At 49.9% G+C, this 27,937-nt stretch overlaps 1 protein-coding gene across 1 annotated transcript in view; it reads right to left on the reverse strand.

Moving 5' to 3' along the window:
- Window positions 1-8,833: 8,833 nt before the first annotated feature.
- The window catches only part of EIF4ENIF1 (eukaryotic translation initiation factor 4E nuclear import factor 1), a 52,164-nt gene continuing 33,060 nt past the window's right edge, over window positions 8,834-27,937 (reverse strand). The window contains exons 10-19 of the mRNA XM_044674366.1: window positions 27,593-27,825; window positions 23,486-23,557; window positions 22,734-22,917; window positions 21,415-21,494; window positions 20,905-21,047; window positions 15,287-15,371; window positions 13,139-13,268; window positions 11,647-11,988; window positions 10,756-10,920; window positions 8,834-10,149 (exon numbers count right to left, since the gene is read on the reverse strand). Of these exons, the coding sequence (XP_044530301.1) occupies window positions 9,908-10,149; window positions 10,756-10,920; window positions 11,647-11,988; window positions 13,139-13,268; window positions 15,287-15,371; window positions 20,905-21,047; window positions 21,415-21,494; window positions 22,734-22,917; window positions 23,486-23,557; window positions 27,593-27,825 (1,676 nt within the window). The 3' untranslated portion in view covers window positions 8,834-9,907. The remainder of the gene's footprint in view (window positions 10,150-10,755; window positions 10,921-11,646; window positions 11,989-13,138; window positions 13,269-15,286; window positions 15,372-20,904; window positions 21,048-21,414; window positions 21,495-22,733; window positions 22,918-23,485; window positions 23,558-27,592; window positions 27,826-27,937) is intronic.

Consider the following 27,937-nt stretch of genomic DNA (forward strand, 5'->3'; position numbering starts at 1 on the left):
TTGAGCCAGCAGCGTCCCTGAGTGGGTGGCTCTGGGGTCCATCTGGGTTAGGCCTCCCACAGTCTATGCCACAGCCTGACCCAGCTTTGAGGCCCTACTGTGGTGGTTCTTGTCTCTGAGCACCTGGATGACCTTCATCCAGGCTCTGCCCAAGCTTCGGGAGCAGCCTTTGGGCATCGGTCCATTTAGGCATCCCAGGTGTCCATTTCCAAGGTCCTATCTTTTAGGCCACTTGACGGATATAAACCTGCTGGTGGTGTGCCACAGCCTTGTGACATCACCGTCTTCCACCCCAAGCACTGGACTTGGGTTCCCCACAGTTTTATTCTTCAGAGATGGCCTTGTCCCACAATGCAGAGCCCCACAGCATCAGCAGAAAGTTGCTGTTGAAAGGGTCAATTGTGACCCACTCTTCTTGGTCCCATTTGGGGTTTTCTTGGCAAAGATCCTGGAATGGTTTGCCATTTTCTTCTCCAGTTCATTTAACAAATGAGGAAACTGAGGTAAAAGAGAGTTCATTGACTTGCCCAGGATCACACAGCTAGTAAGTGTCTGAGGCCAGATTTGAACTTGAGAAGATGAGTTCCTAATCCCAGGCCACCCAGCTGTTAAAAGCATTGTGGAAATCCTTCCACAATATAGTTCTTTTTCTCCTTCACTCGAGATCAAGTTCATTATTTATCTCTAGTGGCTGTCTGGCCAGATGTGCCCACGGTCTAATGCAGTGCAACAGCCCAACCTAGGCTCTGTCCGAGTGAACAATAGTCCTTCTTCATCCTGGAGAAGGTCCTCTGGGCTCAGAGGGCCGGCCGATGTCATCACCGCCATAACCAAGGATGGAGATGGTCTCGGTGATGGTGGCGAGCACCGATGAACAGTGACCTCTGTAATGGCCGGCCTCCACCTGGGAGTCTCGCGGCATCTTTCCCAACCTGTGCCCAGGGGACGGGGACCTCTAAGGCAGCCCTTTCCTCTGGGGTCAAATATCCAAAGGAAACCAAAGAGCCAACGGGATTGGCTCGTCCGTCTTCCGTCAATGGCGTGGCCGGCCAGACCTGCCTGTGCCCTTCTCGTCGGTTCACCTGGGGTCCCTGATGTGTCTGTCTTGGCCGTGAGTGTTTCAGAGGAAGGGCTAAGCATGCAGTGCAGCAGCTCTGCTTGGGGTCCCTGCCACCCAGCCACCCAAAACCTATCCTCGGGACTCGTGAGATCCTGGGTGCGTTTACAGGCATTTGGCTTTTTCCCTGAGTGCCTTTCAACGTGGCCAGTCACTGTACTCGTTTCCTGTGTGTGTGCGCGCCGTCTAGCCTCGCTGCCCTTTCTAGCGTTAGCCACTTCATTACCCTTTCTTTTGGGGTCCAGCTGGAGTTTTTGAGGTCAGTTTTCCCATTCTCCCCAGCAAGGAAAACAGGTCGCCATGGAAGGGCTGGCCAACCTTGCCGTCTTCTAACCATTTGTTGAGCTGGCTTTAGATCACCTGACCTCGTTGAGTCTCGTGCCAAGCTTTGCCCAGGTTCCTTTTCCTCCCCGTGGCTTCTGGCCATTTCTCCAAGCCCTGGTCGCTGTCTTCCTCCGCTTCGCTCTGGGATGTTCCTCAGATGCGTTTGTGCTTGAGACCAGCGTTGCCTCTGTCTCTCTGCTTGCTGAGATCAAGCGTGTTCACTGGCAAGGCAGCTTTTGGGGTTTCCCTCTTTCTCATCATGACAGTTTTGCCTCAATTACCCTTTTTTACAAAAAGTGCTCACCAGAGTCACTCACTCCATTTCCCACTTGGAGGCATTCATGGATTGATTGCATGCTGTGTCGTCATCTCACTTTCCTCTTGTTTTCTGAATGGTGTCTTGTTTTCTGAATGGGTGTTACTCGTGCCAGTAAGGAATCCCAGCTTCTATGAATGGCCATTTCCTGTCAAGGGAGACACAGTTTCTTTTTCTTTTCTTTTCCTCTCTTTTTTTTTGGTGGTGTTCTGTGTCCATGATGCCTACTGTCTTCTGACCTTGCCTCGAAGTATTCACATTACTTGGGGATATCAAAGAATCTGGGAATTAGAAGGGACCTCCATTGTGGCCCATTGGGGGCAACATGGTGGACTGGACAGGGCCCTGGTTCATGATGTCCACTGTCTTCTGACCCTATCCTTGAAGTATTCATGCTCTTTGGGATATCAAAGAATCCGAAAATTAGAATAGACTTCCATGAGGCCAGTACTGATCGTAAGATGGAAGGGAAAGGTTTTAGAGAAAACAAACAAAAAATACGAAGACTTCCAGTGAGATCCATTGTAGGCAACATGGTATAGTAGATAGGTCCCTGGTCCATGATGTCCCCCTTCTTCTGACCCTGCCCTTGAAGTATTGATGAAATTTAAGGCATCAAAGAACACGAGAATGAAATTGAGGACCACTGGAGGCAACACAGAGTTGGGTCATCTTGGCTTGAAATCCTGCCTCAAGACACTAGCTTCTTTCTGCCTCAGTTTTCACAGGAAAATGATTGGACTCGATGGCCTCTGGGGCCCCTTCCAGCTCCTCTGAGCCATCTAATCCAGCTTTTTCTTGACTGCTAGTGAAGGGAAAGCACCCACTTCTAGAGATAAGCCATTCCATGTTGGGATGTTGTTCAGTTGTTATTCAGTGTTTCCATCAAGCCTAAAATAGATCTCTCTCTCATTTCAGCCTTACTTGGGGCCTCTGCAGATCAAATAAACTGTGACCTCTTTCACAGGACAGCCATTCAGAGCCTCAAAGAGGATCTGCCACCTCCCCACAGTTTCTGTTCTCCAGGCTCAAGAAATCCCCAAGTCCTTTAACAACCCTTGGTCCCTAGCCTCTTTTTTTGTTGGCGCCCAAGATGGCCTTGACTTCTTACACTACGATATCACGTCATTGATTTCTTTGGAGCTTGAAGCCCTCCAGGCCCCAGATCTCCCTCTTGTCTAGCCCTGCCTCCCCCATCCCTCCTCTGGAAGTCGATTTTCATTTTTGACATCTCTGGATTAAACTTGGTCTTAGCAGCTTTGGTCCATCCTTCCAGGTTTTAGAGCTTTCCAGGTCCTGTTCCCCTCTGCGGCAGCATTAACTGTCCCTCCTGGCTTTTTGTCATCTGCAGAAGCGCCCTCTATGCCTTCATCCAAGACACTAATGAAAATGTTGAGTGGTTCTCCGGGTGAGGAGGAGGTCCTTGGGGCCCTTCATCAGAAAGCCTCTTAATCCATTCAGCCTATTTTGAGGCCACCTCCCTGATTTGTCACCTCGCTTGCTCATTCTCACTAACTGGATAGTTTCTGGAGGAACTTGGTCAAATCCTTTGCTGAAATACTAATGGTAGTTTTATGTCGTTTTGGGGTGGACTTGTAGTATGACTGAACACTTTCCTCATCCGTAAAATGGGAATGATGATACTTGTATTCCCTTCCTTCAAACACAGTTATGAGGAATGAGCATGGCAGGCATAAAAATGGAATTATTTAAAGGAAACAAAGTAGGCAGCTAGAGGGCTCAGTGGGGAGGACCTGGGTTCAAATCTGACCTTGGACACTTCTTGTGTGACCCTGGGTAAGTCACTTAACACCAATTGCCTAGTCCTTGCCTCTCTTTTTGCCTTCAAACCCTTATTTAGAATTGATTCTAGGACAGAGAGTCTACAAAACAAAACAAAATAGAAACTGGGAATACGTAGGCCTCGGAGAAGCATAGGAAGACTTGTCAGAGCTGACGGTGAGGGAAGGCAGCAGAACCAAGGGAACAAGATACACCGCAGGCTCCAGGCTCTGCGTTCTCAATGGTCATGATGATTACTCCTACTCCAGACAATAGACGGTCAGTTTTTCTTTTTCGGTGACCAGAGAAGCATTTGTTGCAAGAAAGAAGGTGGGTACGCATGAAAACAACGGGGATATTTTTACCAAAAAAAAGCGTGAAATTTAATTACTCTGGCAAGACTGATTCTTCTTTGTAAGCCCTTCCCTTCCATCTTAGAATCCATACTGTGTACTGGCTCCAAGGCAGAAGAGTTTGGCAAGGGCTAGGCCATGGGGGTGAAGTGACTTGCCCAGGGTCACATATGTGCTGGCTTGGTGTGGCAGATCTTTCACATTTTCCTCATCCTGTGCCGTCAGATGGGTAGCCCCTGCCATTTTGGTCTTTTTTGGGTTGTGCTGAACGGATCCAAGTCAAGGTAAGAACCAAAAGTCCCACAAAGTGTTTCTCAGTATCTCGGGGTACAGGATGAAGCCTGCCCAGTTGCCTTCCTGGTTTTCTTCTGAAAGGAGGAGCCTGGGAGCAGCCCTACCCTTTGGCTGTGCCCTCCATGTTGCTATGGCTTGTCACCTACAATGGCGTGTCTGTTCCATCACTTGACAAAGATCTCCCATTCAGAAGACCAATGATTCATGTCAAAAGGCCCCAAACTCCCCTCTCTGGACCCCCTGGCTTATAGGAGCAGAGGAGGGAGGCCTCTGGGGACCCTGAACCACAGGGGAGCTTTACAGGTAGTTGTGGCCCCCCCCAAATCGTTGACTGACTGGCTGACTAACAAACGATGCATTCTCTTAGCAGCTACACAGGCCCTCAGACAGCAGACAAATGGTCCGCCCCCAGGGCCCACATCATCATGCCCGTTATGCCCTCTCTAGCCTGGCAGAACCTGGCAAATACTTGGCCCTCTGGTGGGCACAGCCTCCAGGCTACCAGGAGGAGAGCATTGTCATTGGAGGGACTGGAAGAAAGGCAGGAGGAGTGCAGAAGACTCCAGGAGGGGCTGAAGTGGTTATCTGCCTGGTACTAGTCCCCTGGGGGGCACAAGGGACCCCCAGCAGTGCTGGCATCTCTCAGGGGGCTCCTGTGGGATCTTTCCCTGGGATAAGAGAAGTGGAAGGCTGTCTTTAAGACACATACTAGGAATTCAAGGGAAAGGATTTGAGCAGGCAAAAGGCAGAGGAGGAAGAGTTTGGAAGTGACAACTGCTAGAGTGAGTGACTCCCTGTAGGAGGAGGTGGGGTTCTTCCTATCCCGAAGTAGGGAGGAAAGGTGGCTTGTTGGAGCTCAGCTACCTCAACCTGATGATGGAGGAGAACCCCCTAAATCATCTTTGGAGGTACTCGGTTTGACTGAGAATATCTAGAAAAGGATCTGACCTTACCTGCTGTGCTTTCCAGAAGATCTTTATCTAAAAAATCCCGTCAGATCAGCTTTGAGGTTTTACCTCCAGGGTCAGACTCCCTGAGGTGGACTGAGAGCAATCATAATGGGTTTTGGAGATAGCTTCTGAACTAAATTGAATGAACTACAGAGAGTCATAGATAGGTAGTTTAGTCAGCTTTTGGGGAACACCTAGATAGAAATAGGGAGCGGATAAGTTAGCCAGAAGACCCAAAGGCTCCCTCTTGCAAGGGATGTAAAAGGTTGTTGGGTGAATAGCTAGATCCCTTAGAATTAGAACCCCTTGTTCTGATCCTCAGTTTGTATCCGCTCTTATAATAAGAAATACTGATTTTATATCAATTTATATCATTTGTTATATCAATTGTCTCCAAGGTGTTTGTGCAACTGGCCTAGTGAGAGACAGGAAAATGGGTCAGAGAGAGAGGGAGACAGAGACAGAGATGTGGGGGAAAGATACAGAGAGAGAAAGAAGGAAAGGGAGAGAGACAGAGATGGGGGAGAGACAGAGATGGAGGAGAGAGAGGGAGACGGGGAGAGATACAGAGAGAGAAAGGAGAGGGAGACAAAGAGTGAGACAGAGAGACAGACGGGGGGAGGGAGAGAGAGGGAGGTCAGAGGTCTCCCTGGACACAACTGGCCTCCCCTCTCCCACCTCCTTTTCCTCCCCCCCCACCCCCAGCCCATGGAGCTCTGCCAGCTGCTCCTTGGGACAATGATGGAGACTTTATTCAAAGTCTCCATGGGCGGGAGGCTGGCAGTTTGCTGTCCTGGCCGGAGCCCAGAGCTTGGTCTTCTGTCCTCGCTTAGCCCAGACAAGTTTCATTTGGTTCACCAAAGCCTGAAGTTTTCTCCAGATTCCAGAGAACCGAACTGAAGTGAGCGCAGGGCCAGGCAGGCTGAGGGAGCTGCCGTTGGCCTCCACCATCCACAGGCCAGGGACGGTGGCCTGCAGGTATCGAGCATTCCCAGTTTCTGGAGGACACACGAGCTTGGCCAGATGGTCCTGAGAGCTGCCCTCGGACTAGCTCCTGCCCTGCTTGCCTTGGGCCTTGGCACTCTCATCTGCAAAAGGGGAACCCTCCTTGCACAGGGCTCATGTCTGCTCTAAGAAAGGGGCGTCCAGCAGGCCGGTCTGGCCTGTGAATGGATTCCTGGGCTGTAGACAGTGTTTGGGCCCAGAAAAGTTCAAGGATTCCCCACGGTGGGCAGAGTTTGAGTTCGTACCCAGAGACAGGGCTGGGCCCCTGCACGAGAGCGCTGGGCATCTGCTCCTGGTCTGGAGGAGCTGAGAAGTTGTGTCGGAGGCGATGGGGCTGTTGGCATCCTTTCTGGTGCCAGCTGGGGGCAGAAGCAGCGGTGTGCCGGGGGGGGGGGGAAGGTGGGGGAGGCACGCCATCCTCAGGCCTGGGCCCTCCAAACCTCTCTGAAATGCTGGCCTTTCTCGGACCCCTCAGAAGGGACAAAAGTTCTGCGGTCCCACACAGGAGGGAGGGAATAACAATCATTGTTCCTAATAGCTCAAGGGCAGCGAGGTGGCTCAGGCCTAGAGGTGCAAGAGTGACCTCAGACACTCCCTGGCCGTGTGACCCTGGGCAGGTCACTTCACCCCTGCCCAGCCTGATCACTCCTCTGCTTTAGAGCCGATGCACCGCACATCCAGTAAGCGGGGAGCCCAGACCCAAGACCGGCCTTTTCTCCAGGCCGCCCAGCCCGGGGGGATGAGGGAATGCCCAGGAGATGGCCCAGGAGGCCACGGACTGCAGCTCTGCCCGGCTTCTGGGCCTGGCCGGGAATGACCTCCCGTAGAAACACCGGGCGGCCACCGACACCATCCAGCCTGCTTGGGATGATGGGAAGGAGGTGCAGAACAAAGAGCCCGGAGGCCGAAGGGAAGGAGAGGCAGCCGGGAGAGCCTCCAGCAGGCTGGCCCTGCTCAGGGTTCTGGGCCATCGGAGCATGGTATGAAAGGCAAGGCGGCCCGGGAACAATCCGGGCTTTCTCCTGGCTCTCCTCCAGGCTTGAGGGACCTGCGGCTCGGCAGGGGAAGGAGGAGATGCAGGGGCCGGCCGAGCCTTTGTCTAGAAAGAAAAGCCCAAGAGCAGATGCCAGGCCCAACGTGGGCGAGGCCCCCGGGGGGGCCACAGGATCAACTCACCCCGAGGCGCAGAGGAAGCGGGGCAAAAGCCAGTGCCACCGCCCACCGGAGTCTGAGGACCCCATGGGGAGCCGGGGAAGGAGAAGGTGGGAACAGGACCCTCAGCCTTCCCCTCCTCCCTGACCAGAGATTGTCCTGAGGAAACACCCACCCCCCAAAGAGCCCAACACTCGGGGACCCCCCCCCCAAGTCTCACCTGTCTTGTGCCAACTCTTCTCCCCCCCAGCCTCACCCAGGACTCCCCCTGTCTCTCCCCACCGGCTCACCTTCTCTTAGGGTCAGTTCTGTACCATCAGGACTAAGGGATTCACCCCCATACAGGTCAGATGTTTGTGGTCAGACTGGACTTCTGACCCACCCAGTGGCCTTCCTTGAGGCTTTTTTTTTTTTTAAACCTTCCCTTCCATGTTAGAATACTCGGGGTCCGATCCAAGGCAGAAGAGCAGTAAGGGCCAGGAAACGGGGATCAAGTGACTTGACAAGGGTCACACAGCTAGGAAACAAGGCTAGATTTGAACCCAGGACTTCCCTTCTGTCTGCAGGCTTGGTTCTCCATCCACTGAGCCACCTACCTGACCCCCTTGAGGCTTTCTTAACACCAACAACCAGTCAACCAACATTTATTAAGCATCTACTGAATGCTGGGCAGACACCAAGAAAGGGAAAAGCCAGTCTGCACTGGCGAGAAGCTGTCTATGGGGAAGACGGCACCAAACCATGATGGATCAACAGGCCAAAGGCAGGATAAAGAGGAAAGAAGCAACAGAGGAAGGTGCTGGAATGAAGAGGGATTGCCATAGGCTTCCTGGAGGAGGGAGAGCACCCTGGCAGGAGTGAGCCAGAGAGAATGCTTGAAGTCAGGAGACGGAGGACTTCATTTGAGGAGCAGCCAGGAGGTGGTAGCGCTCACCTGGGTGTGCATCCGTCGTGGGTACCTCAATAATGCTTACTTACAGGGCCTGGGCAGCCCACGGCGGTGGCCACCTCCCGGCTCCCCCTCACCCTCCTGGGGACGATCTTTAATCCTTCTACAGGAGTTGGGCCGCCTTTGCGGCACCGAGCGGGAGTCTGTCACCGTTTACCTCTGGGCAGTTGAGTGGCCCAGGGCCAAGCTGGCTAGACAGAGATCCGGGAGCCTCCAGGAGATGCAGCCTGCTGTAGAGGGAGAGCATGGAACGGATCTCCTCTCCAGAGTCCTTGTGGAGGCACCAAAGGCCTCGGGCCCTCGAGGGCCATCACCGTCCTGCCCCGGCTCCCCCCGCCCCAGCTGCCTTTGGCACCAGGCCAGCTGCCCGCTCTCACTCCTTCGGGGACTTCCCCAGCATCCCACCGCCCCATTCCTGAAAGGTGAGGCCTCGGCAGCCGCCATCTGTCCACCCTGATGGCCCTGCAGGGTTAGAATGGCCTGTGAAGGGCCGATGGCCAGAAGAGCTCAGCAGCGAACCCCAGGGGGTGGGGCCAGGCACCCCGAGGCAGCCCCCAAACATTCTTTCTGACGAGCAGCGGACACCACAAGCTGGTCGAATTGGCTTTATTTACAGACAATGAGGAAAATGACCTTACACAGGACAGCACGGCACACGGGGCTCAGCGGCACATTCCTCTACAGGACTAGTTCTGCTTTGAATACTAAAAAAGGGCTGGGTCGTGCCATCGAGAGACTCCGGGCCCAGGCGGCGGTCTACCAGGAAGCGGCAGTACCAAGGAGCCCTGGGGACCCTCCAAAGAGACCCCCTCCATCCCTCAGGGCCAGTTCTGACTTGATTCTTGACTGGAGACTCGGGAGGCTTGGGGCAGGGGCTGAAGGCGGATGTCATCCTTCCTCTTCTCTCAGTGGCTGTCCTTGAAGTCAGCGGGAAGCGCCCCCAGCAGGCTTTCATCCTCAGCCGGAACAAAGGGTCCCTGTAACAAAGGGGCTCCCCCTTCCCTCCCCAGAGAAAGTGAGCTGCTGCCCCACCGCATCCCCAGCTGGCTGAGGCTGACCCAAACAGACTGGGAGGAGGAGGAGAGGAGGCAGGGCTACTTCATTCATTCCACTCACACGCTTGGCATATGCAACTTTAATCAAACAAAGGAAAAAAAGAGGGAAAAAACCCAAGGAAGAAAAGTCCTGGATGTACATGAAACGAAAAGTTCCCGAGTGCAGACACAACGAAGCTTAACGGAGTCCAGCTACTTTTATGTACAGCTTAAGTTCCAAAAAAGCCATCCTGTCGGTATGTACAAAAGTGGTTTATACACAAGTCTGTACATGAGGGTCTATACATTTATTTCTGCAGAAGAAACCCTTAGGTGCCACCTCTCGGCGAGGTCACCTGCACTTCATTCATTCACATATCTTACAAAAAACAAAAACAAAGACAAAAGGGCTCTGGAGAGGCTGGAGACGAGGCCGGGCCACCTACCCTCTGATCTCGAGGGGCTCCGCTCCCCAGCCACGCTGGCTCGCCAAAGGTTCTTGGAAAGCGGGGCAGAGAGCGCCCCCAACCAGCCCCCCAGCCAGCCCCAGCTGGGGAGCAGCCGGTCCTGCTGGAGCCCCAGCCAGGAGCCCGGGTGCTCCTGGCGCCCGCCGCCCCTTCCTTGCTCGGCTTCACTGCCTATACTCCAGCTCATCCACACTGATGACTTTGGAGGGCATCGAGGGCAGGGGCTGCTGCAGCACGTCCGAGCCGAACCACTTGGCCAGGCCCACAGGGGAGGTGCTCCTCTGGCTGGGGCGGTGCTCCAGCTGTGGGGGAATGTGGGGCAGGCCCGGCCGGCCCGACAGGTTCTGGGGGGGCGTCTGGACACCAATGGCTGTTCCCTGTGAGCCAGAGCCTGGGGGATGGAGGACTGTGGAGACAAAGAGTTGGCCGTGAGGGGGTGGGCGCAGCCTCGGGAACAGCATCAAGGCCGGGCCTAAATTTGGGGACGTGCACCCTGTGGGGGGGGATCAAACACAATGACAACAATTCACCACAGGGTCTCCAATGACCAGGTTATCTACAATCCACATAATTTACAGACAATCCAGTGAGAACACTCAGCACGTGTGGACGCTGGGGCAGAGGCTGAGCCATGACGGGACCCCAGCCCAACACTCGCCGGCCCCTCAAGGGGCTATAAAGAGCTCGTGTGGCTGGGGACGAGGTGCATTAGAAAGGCCCTGAGGTCCTCTCTTCCTGCTCTATCAGCCCATCTGACTGCCTGCGGGGGCCCTACAATGCTGGGGGTTGCTCAGCTCTGTGGCCAGTCAGCGGTCCTCTCGCTAGAAGGCACCATGTAGACAGCTGGATGTTGGGCAGGAACGCCAAGAAATGCTAAGCAGGAGCATCGCAGGCAGCTCCTTCCCAGCTAACAAGAATCAATGGTGCACTCCTTGGCCTCTGGCCAGCCCTGAGCCCCTGCATGCTAACTCCCCTTCCTTGGCCCCAGACATGGGGTGTCTCCTGTACCTACCTGACCGCTGCAGCTGCTGCTGCATCACTGCGAGCTGCAGAGGGGTCCCCGAGCGAGGGGTCAAGAGAGGGTGACTGGCTGCAGGGAGGGGGTAAAAGGGTTGCCCCAGGAGGGGGCCAGAAATTCCCTGCAGGTGAGACAAGTCCATCCCAGGAGGAAGCATACCTGTCAGAGGAAAGGGAAAACCACCCTTTGGTGAATGAAGGAGTAACTCAGATAACAGCACATTAGGAGGAAAAGAATGTGCTTTGGGGCATGCCCCAAGCCTTTTTTTTAACCCCTACCTTCTGTTTTAGAATTGATAGAACATCATTCCAAGGCCAAAGAATGATGAAGGTTAGCAATAGGGGTTAAGTGACTTGCCCAGGTCTGCAGTCAAATTTGAACCCAGGACCTCCCATTCTCCAGACCTGGCTCATTGAACCACCTCACTGCCCCCACCTGCAAGTCTTTTTGAGGGCAAAGTCCCCCAAACCTGGCCTAGATTAGAGAATGTCAACCAAATAATCTTGGCAAACCCAACTATCTGGTCACATGCCCTGACTTCACTGAGAATTCTGACACATCCAGGGTCACAAGGCTATTAAAGGGCAGGGGCAGAATGCAAACTTGAGTTTTCTGACTACAAAGCAAAGGATCTCGAATGCAGAACTGGTCAGGAGCCGACTCATCCAGCCCCTCATTACAACGGGGAACAGGCTTCACAGGTGAAGTGAGTAGCAAGTCCCCAAAGAGGGAAGAAACAGTGAAAGCTGGACTCAGTGCCTCTTCCATATTGGGACTTGGCTTAGTGACGGAATCATTCTGGGCCCAGGTTCCAGACACGGACAATGCTCAGGAACACGGCCAGATGGCCGGGCCCAGCTCCCCACACACACGAGAGAAACTCACCAGCTTGAAGCAAAGTTGGGAGATGCTGAGGATGGACCCCCTGGGCCAGCATCCTCTGGACCAGTCCTGGGTGAAACTGATGGGCAGGCCGAACAATTGGAACATGGGAGACAAGTGGGACCTGGTGGACAGGACGTAGGAAAGGTGCCCCTGGCACCGGGGAGGCCAAGGTGGGAGTCTTTCTGCCTGCTGCCTTAGGCCGATAGTCCTGTTCTTTGGTGTAGCGGCTGGCCTGGGACAGGGGGGTGGAAGATGCAGATCGCTGCAGCGTGGAGAGTTTCGGGTTCATGGTAGGGGAAGTGTCTCGGTCAGAATTCGCCATGGAACTCAACAGAAGGTTTTCTGTAATGATACAATACTCTCCATTACGACCCTGGTGGCTGAGACCCCAACCACACACTCATGGAACTGTGCCTGGGCAGCAAGCACGGCTGCGCACTGCCCTTGGAGGCAGGCGGCACAACACTATTCCCATTTTGCCCAGAGGAAGAGGGATGCCCAAAGACATGAGCATCAAGGCCGCACAAGGGACACTAACTAGGCCTCCAGCTCTGGCCTTCCAGTCCAGCTCCTCCTCAGGCTACAGCTGCTCAGGGCACGGCTCCTCTTTACTCCGTGACCCTGCCCCTTGTCCCCCCAGCCCAAGCACAGGAGAGCCACATGTGACCAAGAGTCTGGCTACAGAACCAGGCTGAAGGAGCTTCAAAACGTCCCTCAGGTGAGGCGTCCAGGCCCCCTCCCTTCCCTGCAGTTTCCCTGACAAGCTGCTGCAGGCAACTCCCCAAGGACAGGAGCTCTTCGGCTCTCCTCTTCTCAGTCCTGGCAGGCATTCTAAGGCCTTTAGCACACAGGGAGCTCACCTGCAACCCTCCAGGATTGGCTCGGGACCCTGGCCGCCCATGTGGTCACCCAGCAAGGCCACCCCAACTTAAGAGGAGGTCTGGAGGGACAAGTTCCCTAACACTGATCTGATCTAGCACCTTCATGTTCCCAAAACTATAGATCTAGAACTGTTATTTAGGATGACCTTCATTTTGGAAACAGAAATGAGATGAAGGGAAATAAGTGCCTCTCATTAGGGTAAGGAAGCAGTGGGTATTGTCCCCCTGCTCTCCTCCTACTTACGACTACCCACTCAATAAGGATCTTCCCAACTTATCATCTCTCTTCCTAAGAAAAAGACTTATCAGGACAAGCTGTGGGTCAAAGCCCAATCCAGGAAGAACACTAAGCACCTTCCAGCAATGTCCCCATTAGATGGGCAAGTTCTTTTGTGAACAATGATTCCCTTTTCCTCCTCATTCTGAAGGCCCTAAATGACAATTTGATCAACTAAAGGCTCTTAGCCAATGACATCAAAGTGACAATTCTCAAGACTTGCACAGGATGACCCTAGCTAAAAGAGATTGGGGGTCCTCCCAACCCACCCGTTCACCTGGATGAGTGGCAGCACCCTCGGGTGGGGGCCTGCCTTCAGTTCCTCGTTCAGTACCTTCATTTGCCCTCTGGCCTTCTTCTTTCCCATCACTGGCTGGCTTTCCAGAAATAGGGTCTTCTTTGTTCTTCTCTTTGCTTTCATACATCCTGCGGATCACTGAGGTAGGAGTGAAGGAAGGAGATAGCTACAAACAAAAGCAACCACAATTAAATACCAAACCTGTGACTGCCCAAGTCCTAGAGGGGACTCACCCTACTTTTCCATAGCAACCTGGTCTGAGACAGACCAAGGCCATAGGCCAGGCTTGCTTTCCCAGTCGCTCTGACCCTGGAAGGTCCTAGAAATTCTGATCACTCCCAATTTTTCTCCCCCAAATAGGGTGTGGGGAGGAAAAGGCCCACAGCCCAAGTCAAAGGCTACATTCACTCCGTCATTCCGGTTGCCAGGGCATACCCTGCATCAAAAAGAAAATCAAAGACCTGAACAGGTGAGGACTATTTAAGCCCAGCCCACTCTTTTAGAGAAGTAGAAACTGAGGGTCAGGAGGATAATGGAACTTGCTGTCATCAAAGACAACCTATTGAATGTCAGTTAAAACAAACCTGAAAATAGAGTCTGTAACAAAGGACATAAAGTCATGCGGGGCACTGTCTGGCTAGGAAGGCGCATCTCCTAGGCTCCCTAGAAGATACCATACCTGTTTTTGCTCCAAACTGCTCTGGAAAAGATTCTGTGGACAGACAGCTGGGTGGTACAGCAGATAGGGATCCAGGCCTGGAGTTCAAATCTGACCTCAGACACTTCCTAGCTGTGTGACCCTGGGCAAGTCATTTATCCCTGTTTGCCTAGCCCTTGCTCTTCTGTTACTAAGAAGATAAGGGTTAAATTTTTTTTTAATTAAAAAAAAATATATATATATAGTTACATATATATATTTTGAGGGTCTTCTTGGAGAGAGCCCAAATTAGGCCATTTTTGTTTGCTCATCTTTAATGCTTCTCCTTTCCTTCTGTCCAGAAGGATGTCTAAGTCAGTCACCTACCTTCTTCTCCCCCTTTCTCCAGGCTCCCAAGTGGCTCAATGTACCTTCTACTGTATCATGCTGCCTCTCAGTCCTAGGAAGGTTTAAGCTCCTCGGGGACAGAGATAATCCCTTTGAAATTCCACCCCGCCCAGGAGAGGAGAGGGGAGGGGGCCCTCTTCATGCAAGGGGACACCAATGTACATAGGAATTTGGTCTGATATGACCCACAATAAATCTAAATCAGAAAACTGAGCCAAATCCTATCTCTTTAATCACAGCCATGTACCGCACAGGTCATCTACTAGAACAAGGTTAAGCCTAGGTGACAAAATGGCCCAAGGAGCAGCTTGGCTCCATTTGGTCAAGTTTATCACCAGGCTAGCCTCAGGATGATGAAATATTTGGTCACATAAATACTGAAAGACCATCTAAATCATGGAAGGGTACAATCTAGCACCTGGGAAGAGACCCACCACTGGGGATCCTTTAAGTATGAAAGTTACCCCAAGTCCATAGACATTAGAAGGAGCTTGCTGGTTTCTACCACCTCTATCCATGGCCTTCCAAAATCTACAAGGTGCAAACATCTAGCCTTCACTATGTCTAAACCCAACAATAATGACATATCCTGCTATGTTCCTTGCAAGAAAGGCTTGGGAGAGCCCATGGAGGGACAGAGTTCAGAAAGTCCAAGGAAACACAATTTTGCAAATGGTCAATGTGGGAAATTTGTTTTGTTTGTCTCTTCATATGGGAGGAGAGGAAGAGAGAGAGAGAGAGAGAGAGAGAGAGAGAGAGAGAGAGAGAGAGATTGAGATTCTTTTCAACCAGAGAAGGGAAAGTAAATAATGCCTAGTAATTAAAAACTATAACTTAAAAAGAAAGAAAACAGGGCTGCCAGGAGAAGACAACATTTGGGTATTTGAACAAGGTTTTGTGTTTGGAAGACAGGCTTGGAGGCTCCTGAAGCAGGATCATGGATAGGAATCTCTTTTCCACCTTCTTTGGTCCTATTCTCCACCAACCTATAGTCTCCTCATTCTCACTAGGACAAGACGAGCCCTGGTCTTGAGGACTAACATGTGAACTCTGAGACCTCCACAGTTGGAGTTGGGGAGAATAAATGCAGACAAGAAGAGCTAAAGCTGCAAGTCCAGAACACCCACCGCTCAACTCACCATGCTGGTGACAGCAGCAGCGGGAGCAGGAGATGCAGAATTCCCACGATGCACAGGGGCTGGCGACTTGGCCACACGCTGCTGCCTGTCAATAAAGGTCAGTCAATTAGTGAGACCAGACCAACTACAAGGTAACAAGAGCCACAGTGGTGGCAAGGAAGCTTGAGAACACTCGGATGCGTGGCTGTGCTCGCCCATATCCTGCCTCTGACCCAGGGCAAAGCTCATCTGTAAAATGGGACAACCACAGATCACATGGCCCGAGAGCCACTGAGGGCTCTTCAGTATCAGGGAGCACATCTCAGTGACAGTGCCCCTTGGAGCAGCTGGCACAGCTGGGTCCCCCCTTTCCTCGTTCTGGTTCTATACTGCCCTCCAAAGACCAAAGCTGACCTCAGCCAGGAGCTGGTCGCAGCAGACTACTAGAGCAGCTGGACAGAAGGCCTAAGTCTCCCCACACCTACAGCAATGCTACAAACACCCCTGAAACCCCTCTTTTCTTCCTTCTTTTCCTCACCATCACTCATCATCTAAAGTAGTCTACACTAGCTGCTTCCATGTCTTCAACATCAGCTTGTTCCACTGTGTTATTTAAATAAGTTCTGGGATTCCATTTAGAGGTATTGGGGCTCATTTGAGCCTTAAGATATGTAGATATATGACAAACTTCTTGTGGACTTTGAGACTACATTTTCTGTGATCCAATGGGTTTCCGGTTTCTGATGTGAACCAACGTAGAGTGTAACTTAAATTAGGGGTGGAGCTTGGGCTCTGCCTCTTTCTCACGAAGCAGCCAAAGGAAATTGAAGGTATGGACTGGCAGGCAGTTTGAATAAATCTTAGCTAGGCACATGGTCCGATTTTATTCTATCAACATGGGCCTAAAAAAAATATTAGTTATCCTCATAGTATCAGCCTTCATCATTTTTAATCGTTACACCGCACACATCTGGAATCGGGGTCTGATGACTACAAGTGTGAGTTCTTCCCCAGTATGGTCCTTCTGTAGCCTTCCTGAGTCTTCACTCCTCAATTCAACCCTTCCATTCCCCTTGAATGACTGTCTACTCTTTCCTCCCTTCTCTCAGCCAAACCTCTTCTTTCCAAAGTGACCAGCGACATCAACAGCCAATTCTGAGGGCATCTTCTCAGGACTCCTCCTTCTCAACTCTGTGAAGGTTCCAACTTGTTATCCACAGGGTCTCCTTGATGATTGCTCTTCTCCAAGCTTTTATACCTGCCTAATTTGTCTGTCTACTCCTCAACCACCTCTGCTGGTGTATCACCCATACTGACTCCCTAATCCAGGTGTTTCCCCAAGACCTTGTCCTGAGCTTTCTTTTCTGTCTTCTCTGGGTAACTTCATGCCATGGGTTTACCTCTCATCTCCATAAATATGAATCAGGGATCTCCCTACATCTGGCCCAAATGTCTTCTCCAGGCCTACTGTACATTTCAGATGTCTTCCAAACTCAATGTGTCCAAAACAGACTGAAGCCCAGCCCTTTTCCAAAGGCAGCAGCCATCTCTCAAGGCTTCTGTCAGGTTCAGTAACTTGGTGTTACCAATGACACTTTTCTCCCACTCCAGACATATCCAAACAGGTGCCACATCTTTTTATTGTTACCTCTTCATCTCCTACCAAGGCACCATCTTAGCTCAAGTTGCTTCATCTCTAGCCTTGGCCAAGGCAGAGGCCCCCAGGCTCACTACCTCCCAATCCATTTCCCACACACTCCTCTTTGAGGGATTTTCAACCTTCCTATTACTCCAAGAAATCAAGTGGTTTCCTATTGCCTGGAGGAGAAAATGTTGACAAGTCACTCTGGCTTTCAGTTCCTTTTCAACCTAGTTGCTCCCTCTCTCTTATCCATTATCCTCCTGTCCCATGGTCTTAGAATCCAGTACTTTGTGCCGCTTATCCCCCAGTTCTGGGCAGGGCTTCCTGCCCACTGCTACCCTCTCTACCTTGTAGGGAGGAAATGAAACAACTTCCTCCCCCTGGAAAAAACAAACCCCAGAGGCTTCCTAGAAGTAGAGAGTGTTTCACTTTGTATTCCCAGGGTCTGGCATGCTGGAGGCACATAATAAAAGCCTGTTGACCAATTTGTTAGTGCCTATAGAGTCTCCCTACATCTAGTCTTCACCTGATGAAGCACATAAGTCAGAACCTGGCTATCCATTCATTCCAGTTTTTATTTTTAAATATTTTTCCATGTTTATATGATACATTTTCTTTTCCTCCCTCTCCCAACAAGCAATTCCACTGGGTTGTACAAATGTTGTCACTTGATACCTATTTTCCACGATATACATTTTTGCTATTGAGTGATTTTTTTAAGCCTAAAACCCAAATCACATACCCATATGTACATGTGATAAGTGATGTCATATGTTCTTTTTTTTGCATTTCTACTCCCATGGTTCTTTCTCTTAATGTGGATAGCATTCTTTCCCATAAGTCCTTCAGGAGTGTCCTGGTTTGTTGCATTGTTACTAGTAGCAAAGTCCATTACACTGGATTATTCCACAACATTTTACTTTTTGTGTACATTGTTCTCCTGGTTCTGCTCCTTTCACTCTGCATCAATTCCTGCAGGTCTTTCCAGTTCACATAGAATTCCTCCACTTCATCATTCTTTTCAGCACAATAGTATTCCATCACCATCAGATGCCACAATTTGTTCAGCCATTCCCCAATCGAAGGGTATCCCCTCATTTTCCAATTTTTTTTTGCCACCACAAAGAGTGCAGCTATGAATATTTTTGTACAAGTACTTTTCTTTATTATCTCTTTGGGGTACAAACCTAGTAGTGGTATATGGCTGGATCAAAAAGTATGCATGACTAGAGATTCTATTGATTTTTTTCAGCCTTTATTTGCTCTCTTTTAAAATGAGATGGCTATAAAACATGGCTTTTAGAATTCCTTTCCAGTTCCCCCTCCTCAGACACTCTGGGATTCCTGGCCTAGAAGAGCTGTCATCTCAAACTCTAAGTTTTCTCTCCTTGAATGTTCACAACCCTCTTGTTCCTTCCTTCCCTTTGATCCCATTTTCCCCACCTCTTATCAGACTTGTGTCCACTGCTTTTATGCATTCCTGCTTCTAAGCTCAAGGCCCACTTTGTGTCTGCCTCCAGTGCTTAGTCAAAGTCCAAGCACCCTAAAGAGAAATACCCACTCATACCAGGTAAGTCTAGCTCACGTACATGCAGATGAGGTGCTTTTATTTCCCCTAAACCACACCATAAGGAGGGGTATCATGCTCGTTTTCTAACCCTATCTCCAGACAAATTAGGGAAGTCACAGCTCCCCGGGTGGCCTAAGGTTCCAGGCTTCTTGAGGGCTCTTTTCTCAACCTCTCCATATCACAGGACACTATTTACTGCTACTCCCTCTTGCTTTTTTCCCCTCCTGCCTGCCTTATCTCTTTCTTTTCATTCTCGTGGTTCCTCACCCACATTAAGTTGCCTCATTATGGTCTCCAGGTCTCTGCCCTCTATGCTATTTTCCTAAAGGATCTCATTAGCTCCCATGGATCCAATTCTCTCTGCAGAGGAAGCTGAGATCCCTCTAGGGTCTTCTAAGATTTTGGGGTATCCTGTACTCCTGCTCAGTTTCAGTCTCACATCAATGGGTGCCTTTTGGATACCCCCAAACTTCCTTTCCTATAGGGAACTCAAACTCAAGGTGCCCAAGACAGAACTCATTCTTTCTGCACCCAAGCCCTTCTCTCCTCTGAACTTATTCATCACTGCTGAGGTTGCCAGCAGCCATCCCTGACCCTCCACCACAAAAATGCAGAGTTTGCCATTCCCACCTCTACTCTCATTCTAGTTCATCACCTCTCACCTGGGCTTTCTAACTGGAATCCTTGGCTCTAGCCTTTCCTCTCTCTAATGGAGCCTAGACATCTAAAGCCTAAGTTTGCCCATGAGCATCCTTGAGAGCAGAGAAAGCCTCCCTTTCCCAGCTCAATCCTTGCCACCCATCCTGACTTATACTTTTCACCAACTCTCCTTGCTGTTCCTCTAAAGCCAAGCCATTTGCCATCTCCATGGCTGGGATATCCTCCCTCTTCTAATCCTGGGCTTTCAAGACTCTGCTCCAGTCTCTCCTTCCACAGGTGGTTTTCCCAGACTTCCCCTCAGGCATGATCCTCCATCTACTCTGGGTCTATCTTGTATGTCTAGTTACTGACATGTTTTCTCCCCTTTGGAATGGCCCCTCCTTGAGGGCAGGGGCTTTTTGTTGCCTAAGCCCAGAAGCTACACTCTTCCTCTAACAATGAGTGGCTCTGCCTACAAGCCACACATGGCAAAGATGACTGATGAATACAACCAGCTGAATGTCAAGGCATTCTACCAACTGTCTCAAACTCAACAGCATGAGAGTGACCACTTTAGAAGTAAGGGTGGGTGGCTAAAACAGTCCCTTGAGGTATCCAGCTGAGAAACAGTCCCAATAAAGACTGGTCATGGCCTTTTGATACCTCACAAAGTCCTCATGTTCTGAGAAGCAGTTTGAGATCGCAATCATGACCTTCCATTCTATGGAGAAACATACTGTGGCTCCAAGATTGTACCTCGAGTGTGACTGCTGAGATTCCCATGTCTGTCTACTGATGGACACAACTATGACCCGAACAGAAACAACCTGAGACAAAAGATCAGAAGCCAATGTCCAGGGGTAGAAGGGTGCCAATGATAAGTTGTTCCAGAGTCACCCAGACCTTTGCCACAGCTTAGAGGGGTTTAAGGCCATTACTGAGCCAAAAAAAGGCAGCGGACTCGAGGCCTGGCATTTAGGGCTTTTCCCGGTCTGGCCTGATCTGTTTTTTTCTTACCTGGTCTCTTCCTCCTCCCCTTAAGTTCCAGCTAAACCAAATGATTAACTCCTTGAATGGATTCTGCCCGCTTTAAGCTCCTCTCCATTCTGCTGTCACTTCTTATGCTGAGAATGTATCTCTTCTTCCAGTCCCCTTCCCCCAAAGCCTGCCACAAGCCCTTCCTTCCTAACTGCCCAAACAATGGCTCTGGGTTCATCCTCTTCCATTTCATAGTGGTCATCTGTCCATGTCTCATTGGCTCCTACCACATCAGGGACCACAACTTATTTTCTTTGTCTTCCGACAGCAGCACAGAGCCCTGCCTAGGAGGAGGCAACACTTAATGGTGGCTCCCTTTAACCTCTGGCAAGCCTTCCAAAGTCCCCTTCTGCCACACGACATTCTGGCTGCTGCTGGCTTACTTGCTGCCTGCACCCATACCCTGAATCCCCTTTTCTTAACTCTCCAGGAAGTTCTCCCAGACCATCCCAGCTTGACAGACTCCTCCCTTCCACAACCTGGAGTTGATGAGTCTAGACTTTTATGTGGACGTTTCCCCCACTAGAAAGCAAGCTCCTTGAGGGCTAGGGACACTTTCCTTTTGTTAGTGTACTTAGTCCAGGAGTACTTAAAAAAAAAAAAGGCATAAAAACCCAAGTGTACACAGGAACCAGCATCTAGGAAGCACCTGCAAGCCAGGCCCTGGGCTAAGTACTGAGGATACAGGGACAAAGAGTCAATCCCTAATTCAGAATGTGTTCATTTCCACATAGGCCCGTAAAGACGCACCTGTTCCTAAAGCCGTCTCTGCTTTTGTCCATTTGGGGTTTGCCGAAGCCAGGTTGGTAAAAGCTGGCTGCTGCCTGCATGGCCACCTCATGGGGCAGGTTGAGTCCCTCCAGGGCAGGGTGCTGCAGCTCTAGCTGGCTCATCTGCTCAAGGAGAGGTAAGAGGGTCAGTAAGGAACGGCCTGCAATTCCTTCACAGATCCAAGGCCTCCACATTCAAAGATATCCTTTCCCCAGCTCCCACTCCCTAAACTTCTGGGTTTAACACTGTGAAAATGGCCCCATACCACGTGGGAAGACAATCTTTATTAAAGACAGTGTTATGGATTTAGCATAAATAAAACCTCATTCAACCACAATTCTATAAACCTTTTGAAGTTGGAAGGGGGAGGGATGGACATAATAGGAATACGTGAATCTTGATTTAAATGTTGCCACTGACTCAGACATCCCCCAAGAGGCAAGAACTCAAGGCCAAAAGCCACCTGTCTCTCAAAGACCTCAATCTGACCTGGGCAGCAACAGGACTCATTGATTTGCGCATTCCATGAAATGGATCTCCAAGCAACTGCTGAGAACTGGGTCCAAAACCTGTAAAGGACATCAGGAGCAGGGGAGAGTGTCAGGCAGAGTTTGAATTCTGTGCAAACTTTATGGTATGGGTGCGACAAACTCTACGCCTGACCCCTGACCATCAAAAAACTGTCCTCAAGCCAAAAGTCACTTCACTTTGGGTTCTGAGCCTTTTTCCTTCTCTGCCAGAAAAGAGGAACACAATGGAAAGATATGAAGAAGGGTGTGGAGGGACAAGGGGGAAGGGCACCTTGCCACCAGCTATAGACATGTTCCTGAGAGTCACTGCCTAATGGACAGGCAGAAAGCTCTAGTGCCAGAGGCAATTGGACCAGCAGAGGCAGAAAAGAATCACCTCGCCTTAGGCAATATAATGAATCCAAGGACTTCCCTAAGGCAAAAGGTCTGTGGGATGGCTTTCTAGACTGTCTTCTACCAAAGATTTACCCAGGATTTATTTTGTCTCAATATTTATGTACTTGTCTCACACAGGAGATAAGCTCCCAGAGGAAAGCAAAGCCTATTTCCCTCTCCCTTCTGGTGTGAAGGACATTGGGCAGCTTTCTTCTCTGGAGTCCAGCTCCCTCTGAAGGTGGTTGAGTAGCAGATGACCTTGACAACCAGGAGTACTGGTACCCAAGATCCCCCCCTGCCTCACAAAAGTCCATTTTGTTCCTCCTCTTGCCTCAGGAAGGTTCATTTCCCAGGAGCATTTGCATATATGCTTCTGAGGGAAGAAGGTTCTAAAGGCTGATGTGGGGCAAAAAGAAAGAATAACCATTTAGTTATTCTTTAGGGAGATTCAGGTGTCAAGCAAGTTTTTAACCTTGCTGACTTCTTCAAGACTAATTCTACAAGAGGAGCTCTAAAGAGACGGCTATGGTAATGTCTAGCCCTAAAAAAGCTTGGATTCTAAATTCAGTAGAGGATAGAGAAAAGGAGGCTTGAGGCAGCCAAGGTGACAGGACAGTGAGGCTGTGGTGCCAGACAGCCAGCAGGTCCCTGTATCTCTCCAAATCTTAATGTTCTTGTCTCGTCAAATGGCTGACCCTTCTACTAGACAAAATCCCTCATGTACTAGTGAGAGAGGGTCCTGGGCAAACCTCAAATCCTTACAAACACATCACTGGGCTCAAATCCAAATCTTTGTTGTGGAGCCTGACCTGCCTCCTCCTATGCTGCCTTGGCTCATTCATCTCTCTACTCTGGGGCGTGCTTGCCCAGATGAAATAAATGTACACACAGAAGTCTACTTACCAATGGGTGAGGGTATCCTAGGGCGCAAGTAGTCTGCAGAGGCTGCTCGAGTTGGAAACACCTGTGAAATGGGAGGAGAGGGGGCTCTCTGGCCCAGCAAGGATGCTGTTGGCTCCAGACTCCCCATAAGGCCACTCAGGAGATGAGAAGAAGCAGGTCTTGTAACTGGTGGACCCAGAAGCTCCTGGAGGGAAAGGAGACCTGAGTAATGACCAACACTGGCCTCTTTCTCCTAATGTTTGCACACCAGCATGTACATATACCACACTTGGTTGAATGTCCAAGAAGCACTTCCCCCACCTTGCTTGGGAAAAAGAAGCAAGTCCCTTATGAATAAATTTCCCAATGGACATGAAAATGATGAGACTTGCCCCGACATAGCTGGCCACAGTGCCCTCGGCACACTACTCAAAAAGGCAAACCTTGGCCCAGAAGGCCACAGTCCCTGGGAGACTACTAACAAGAGGAGAGCAGCCTCTCAAGTCAGTTCAATAAACTCTCCCTCCCCAGAAAGGGCTTGAGGCAGCAAAGATGTCTGTCCAACAGAGCCAGCCCCAAGTGATCTCCAAGTCCCTGGCAACTCATATTTCAGGAGCATAGTATGGGGGAGGAAAAAAGCCTCCTCAAAGAATCTTCTTTATTCAGATATTCATTTTTTCTCCTCTCAGTTTAACCAAGTGAGAGCAGCCCAGGAAAACCAAATCCATTTACAAGAGGAGATACAAACTTAAGCCTCAGAAGAAGAGAAGTACCTGTAAGATGTTCTTAGGGAGAGGCTGCCCTGGAATCTCAGCATGGGACATCAAATGGCTTTCAAGGTTTCGCTAAAATTCAGAGGAAAATGCCATTTAACTTTGGTGCACATCATTCATTCTTGGGTTCAAAGTCCAGGAAGATGAGAAAAACACCACTGCCTAGTTCCCACACCCAGCGACTCCCCCAAGGGGGGAGGGGCACACACCTGAGGTGACACAAACTTTCCTGCCACTGAGAAAGTAGAAGGGAAGGGAAGGTCTGCCCTAACATTACCATGCCCGTGGCCATCACTTGTTGCACACAGGCTCTAGGCCCCCAGTTATCGCCCTTTGTCATTAGCACAGATGGCAATACTAAAACCAGACAGGCACGGCCTGTAGTGATAGGCTAACAGGAAAGCGAGCCTTTGGGCCTACATCTTCAGTGAGCCAAGTGCTGGTCATATTGCCAAGAGAACTACAAGTGGCAAACATAAATATACCCAGCCTGCTGGCCCGGATTAGCTAGCCTGGCCCCCCACTTCATCTGCTCACTGAAATCTAGCTCCCTCCAAGCTTTCTGTTCAGACCAAATCTCCTAGTACTCAGCCTTTACCCATGCCTCTCCTGGGTACTTCTATTTCAGGACCTATTACAGTCATTGACATGTCTTGACCCTCCTAGAAGAAAGACTAGCCTAGTACAGCTTTGTATGCCCTCAGGGCCCAGAGTCTTCTGTCCACCTGAAATGTTTGTTGGACAGAAATCCTTGTCTCCTTCATTTCTCAAAAGCTAAATGAAGAACACTTCATTTAGTGCCATTTAGAGCCTACTGAGCCTCTCCTTTACAGTGATTAAGCATAGCCAAATTGCAGTTCCACCCGTACTCCAAGTAAGGGAAAAAGCAATGGAGAAAGCCTCGAACTCTTTAGAACTCTCAAGACTTCCTGTGTGGACCTGGAGAACCTTGACCAGGCCAACTGGTAAAAGCAGGAAGTGTAACACTATCAGCTCTTAGTGGAGTCCTTCTTGCTGGGTTCTCTAATCATGTTGTGCCTGGTCTATAGTTGTTAGGGCCATCTTTAAGGTTAGTTGCTATTCCTGTTGACTTAGGGACCAGATTCAAGCACAAATTATTTCAATAAAGGGTCTAACAAAAGGTCAGATTAGGCTAAGTGGCCAAGAAAAGGACAATATTATGTTAGGCCTGTAACTGCTTTCATGATTAACAATTCCAACCTGAAGCCGATTCCAACAGATTTCTACCTGCACAAAACAAAGTTGAACTCCAGATACAATGTGGTGGCAAGGTCTCTAAAGAGCACATCCTGCTACAAGGAAACAAAGCCAGAATTTTTAAAGTGTTCTCTGACAGTACGAAAGCTCAAAAAAGCCATTTATTTCCTATTCTTTTCCCCAAGCCCCACCCCTTAGGTAGAGCTCAACTGGAACTCCTATTTGCATCATCATTGGAGAAAAGGCAAGCATGAATGATCTGAGACAGCTTGGTGGTGTAGTGGATAGAGTGCCAGAGCTGGAGTCAAGAAGACCTGTGCTTAAATCCAGCGACAGACACTTACTAGCTAGCTGTGTGACCGTGGGCAAATCATTTAATCCCTGCTAGCACCCACCTTCCAGGGTGGTCGAGAGGATCAGCTGTGAATAACGGTCAAGTGCTTATTAGCATGATCCCCGGCATATGGTCAAGCGTGATGTAAATGTTAGCAATTATCATGATCATGATCATCATCGCCTGTATCTGATTTTGGTTTGTACACCAGGAAACAGAATCCCCCAATATAACTCTGTGATACAGGCAAACTTGGCACTCCATACAACATCAGATGCAAATCTTCTTTCTTCTTACAGATCAAGCCAGAGGCACTATTCTAGTCCAAACGTCTCCAAGCCAGAGCTACGGGTCTCTTCCCCAAGCCATTCCCAAGAGGAGCACAAAGCAAGAGTAGCCCAATGCTACCCCTTTCCTCAGCCCTAGCCTCTCAGGCAATCCAGCTCCAGCAAAAGCTCTTGAAGTTTGGTTTGCAGATTTAAACCAATGTATTCTAAGAAGGGTCCTGCGCTCAAAGGGTCCAGGACCCAACAGGAGCAATAAGCCTCTGCTCTACCCAACAATAAGCACAGAGAGGTGATATTTTATAGCCTGCAGAATGGGGAACTGGGATGCTCTTGGGTCTAAGCTTAGGAGTCTGAGGTCCAAGACCTAGTTCTGCCACATATTCCCTGTGGCCCAAAGCACCTCACCTTGCCTCTCCAGGCTAGACTCAACGACCTCTCAGATCCATGCCAACCCTTCATCTAAATGTTAGCCCCCTGGGTCATCACATATCTTGTGAACTTTTCTGGGATGCCCTCTTTAGAAAGATGGTCTCCAAGATCTAAGCCATTGGGAGAGCAACATTTTATGTTCAGAAGAGAGGAGCTACTCCTAGAGAAGTCTATCAAGAAGAAGGAAAACCAGAAAGGGAAAATGCCATGACTTGGAAGCCTCCTCGTAGTATGGCTGGCCACGAGGAGCTCCCATTTATGGATGCGTCTAAGTTACTTCACAGCCAAGTGAGAGAGAGATGGCATAAAGATAGAACTGCTACATCTTCAAAGGGGACAGAGTATTCCCTAATGGGATTAGCCTTCTTCTGAGAAGGTAGGCAGGGTAAAAAGCAAGTAGTTATATCAGGCCCTTATAAGAGGACCAGGGAAGAAATTTGTTAAGGGCACAGTTTTTATCATGTAGATTTTCATGCTCCCCACTAACAACAACATCAAGAGGTGATAATCTCTCGGCCACATTCTGTCTAAACCTTCCCCCCAAGTCACAACTGAAACAGCTAGAATGAGATGGCTTTCATCCAATTGACAGTTTCATCATCTGAGTGCTGGAAATTTTGGAATCTGTAATCAAACCATTTCTGCATACTGCCTAAAAACACTGTCATTTCTCAACAACACCTGAGAGAAAACCAATCACTAGGCAAGGCATTTCCCTTTCAGTGCCCAATTGTTATTCTGCTAGAACTTCTGAGGGGGCAGCCAATGTTTCCTCACCTGAGTTCTAAGAGGCCAAGGAGCTACCTGCCCAAGATGGCAGCTGGACTTTGCGGGCATGACACAGCATTTGAACAATACCAAAGCAGGCTACAGGCCCAAAGTGGTTAATGAAAAAGATAAAACTCAACCTGAACACATAAAGTCTCATTGTCTTCCCCACCTTGTTCCCTTTCCTCAGAATCATCCTCCAAGTGATTCTTCAGGCAGTGAAGTTCACTGGATCTGCTGTCCAAGGACCCACTGAGGCCTCAATTCTGCCCTCTGCTGCTTTTATCTGGTGGCCTTGGGTCAAGAATTTCTCCTCCCAAGGCCTCAGGTTTTCCATTTGGGATAGGGGAAGCTGGCCAACATGGCCTATGGCAATGGCCCAATGGCCTTGAACTTCATACTAGTTCTGATTCCATGCCTGAAGCCCACAATTTTATACAGTGGTTAGCACTCGAGGTAACATTAATCCACTGCCTTGCTAACTCTCTGCTCAAATGCAAATGGTGAAGTCAGGATTTCTGTGCTATCCCCTAAAGATGGATTCAGGTTTCACAATCTTCCCTCACATCAGAGATATGATCATGAACACATAGTTGTTGTCAATGAAGGAAGGAGTATTTTTCTCCACCAAGCATTAAGCTAGCACAAGTAGAACATTTAAGAATTCAGTGATTCTACATTGAGACAGTGAGGTTAGCCTCACATAAGTCAGTGGGAGGAAAAACAGAGTGTGAATAGACCAGGAAAAAAAAGAAAAATGGTCAGAGAAGAATTCACTTTTACATAATATTCTATTGCAAATGAATTAAAATCTACCTGGAAGTCAGATTCCCAATTCTTCTTCCAGAGTCCCTGTCAGGGGAGTCTTAGGTCCACTAGGACCATCAAAAAGACAAGTGTGTGTAAAGGCACCCAGCTCAGCAGAGCTGAGGAGACTTTGGCTTTGTAGCGATGGCGAGCCCAACAACTCAACACCCATACCAAGAATGTCCACTGTACTCCAGATCCCAGGTTTTGAATCCATTTATTAAGGCTTGGGGAGAGGAGTAGCATTGTGTGTGTACTACTTACATTGACTTTGGGCTGGGACGGCAGGGTGCCACTGGCCTTCATGGTGCTCACGAGCTTGTTAAAGGCAGACATGTCACCGTCTTTTGTGAGCGGCCGGGAGCTGGCCACGGCACTCAGGGCCTCCTCTGCACGCTCAGCCAGAAAGGGTGGGCCACTCTTCCCTTGCTGGTCTACTCTCAGGCCCTTGAGCCCAGCTTCCACCTCTTCCACCGAAAGCACAACCCCTGAGTGCGCTAAAGAGGGAGAAAGAAAAATTCAACTTCTAGGCCACTTGTCAAGTGCTCAGTATGGGTTCTCCAACATAGGTCTCCCCACACCAGTGAACTTAGGTTACGTGGGAAGGTG

Source organism: Gracilinanus agilis, chromosome 1, assembly GCF_016433145.1.
Source record: "Gracilinanus agilis isolate LMUSP501 chromosome 1, AgileGrace, whole genome shotgun sequence".
In the NCBI taxonomy this organism is placed as follows: Eukaryota; Metazoa; Chordata; class Mammalia; order Didelphimorphia; family Didelphidae; genus Gracilinanus; species Gracilinanus agilis.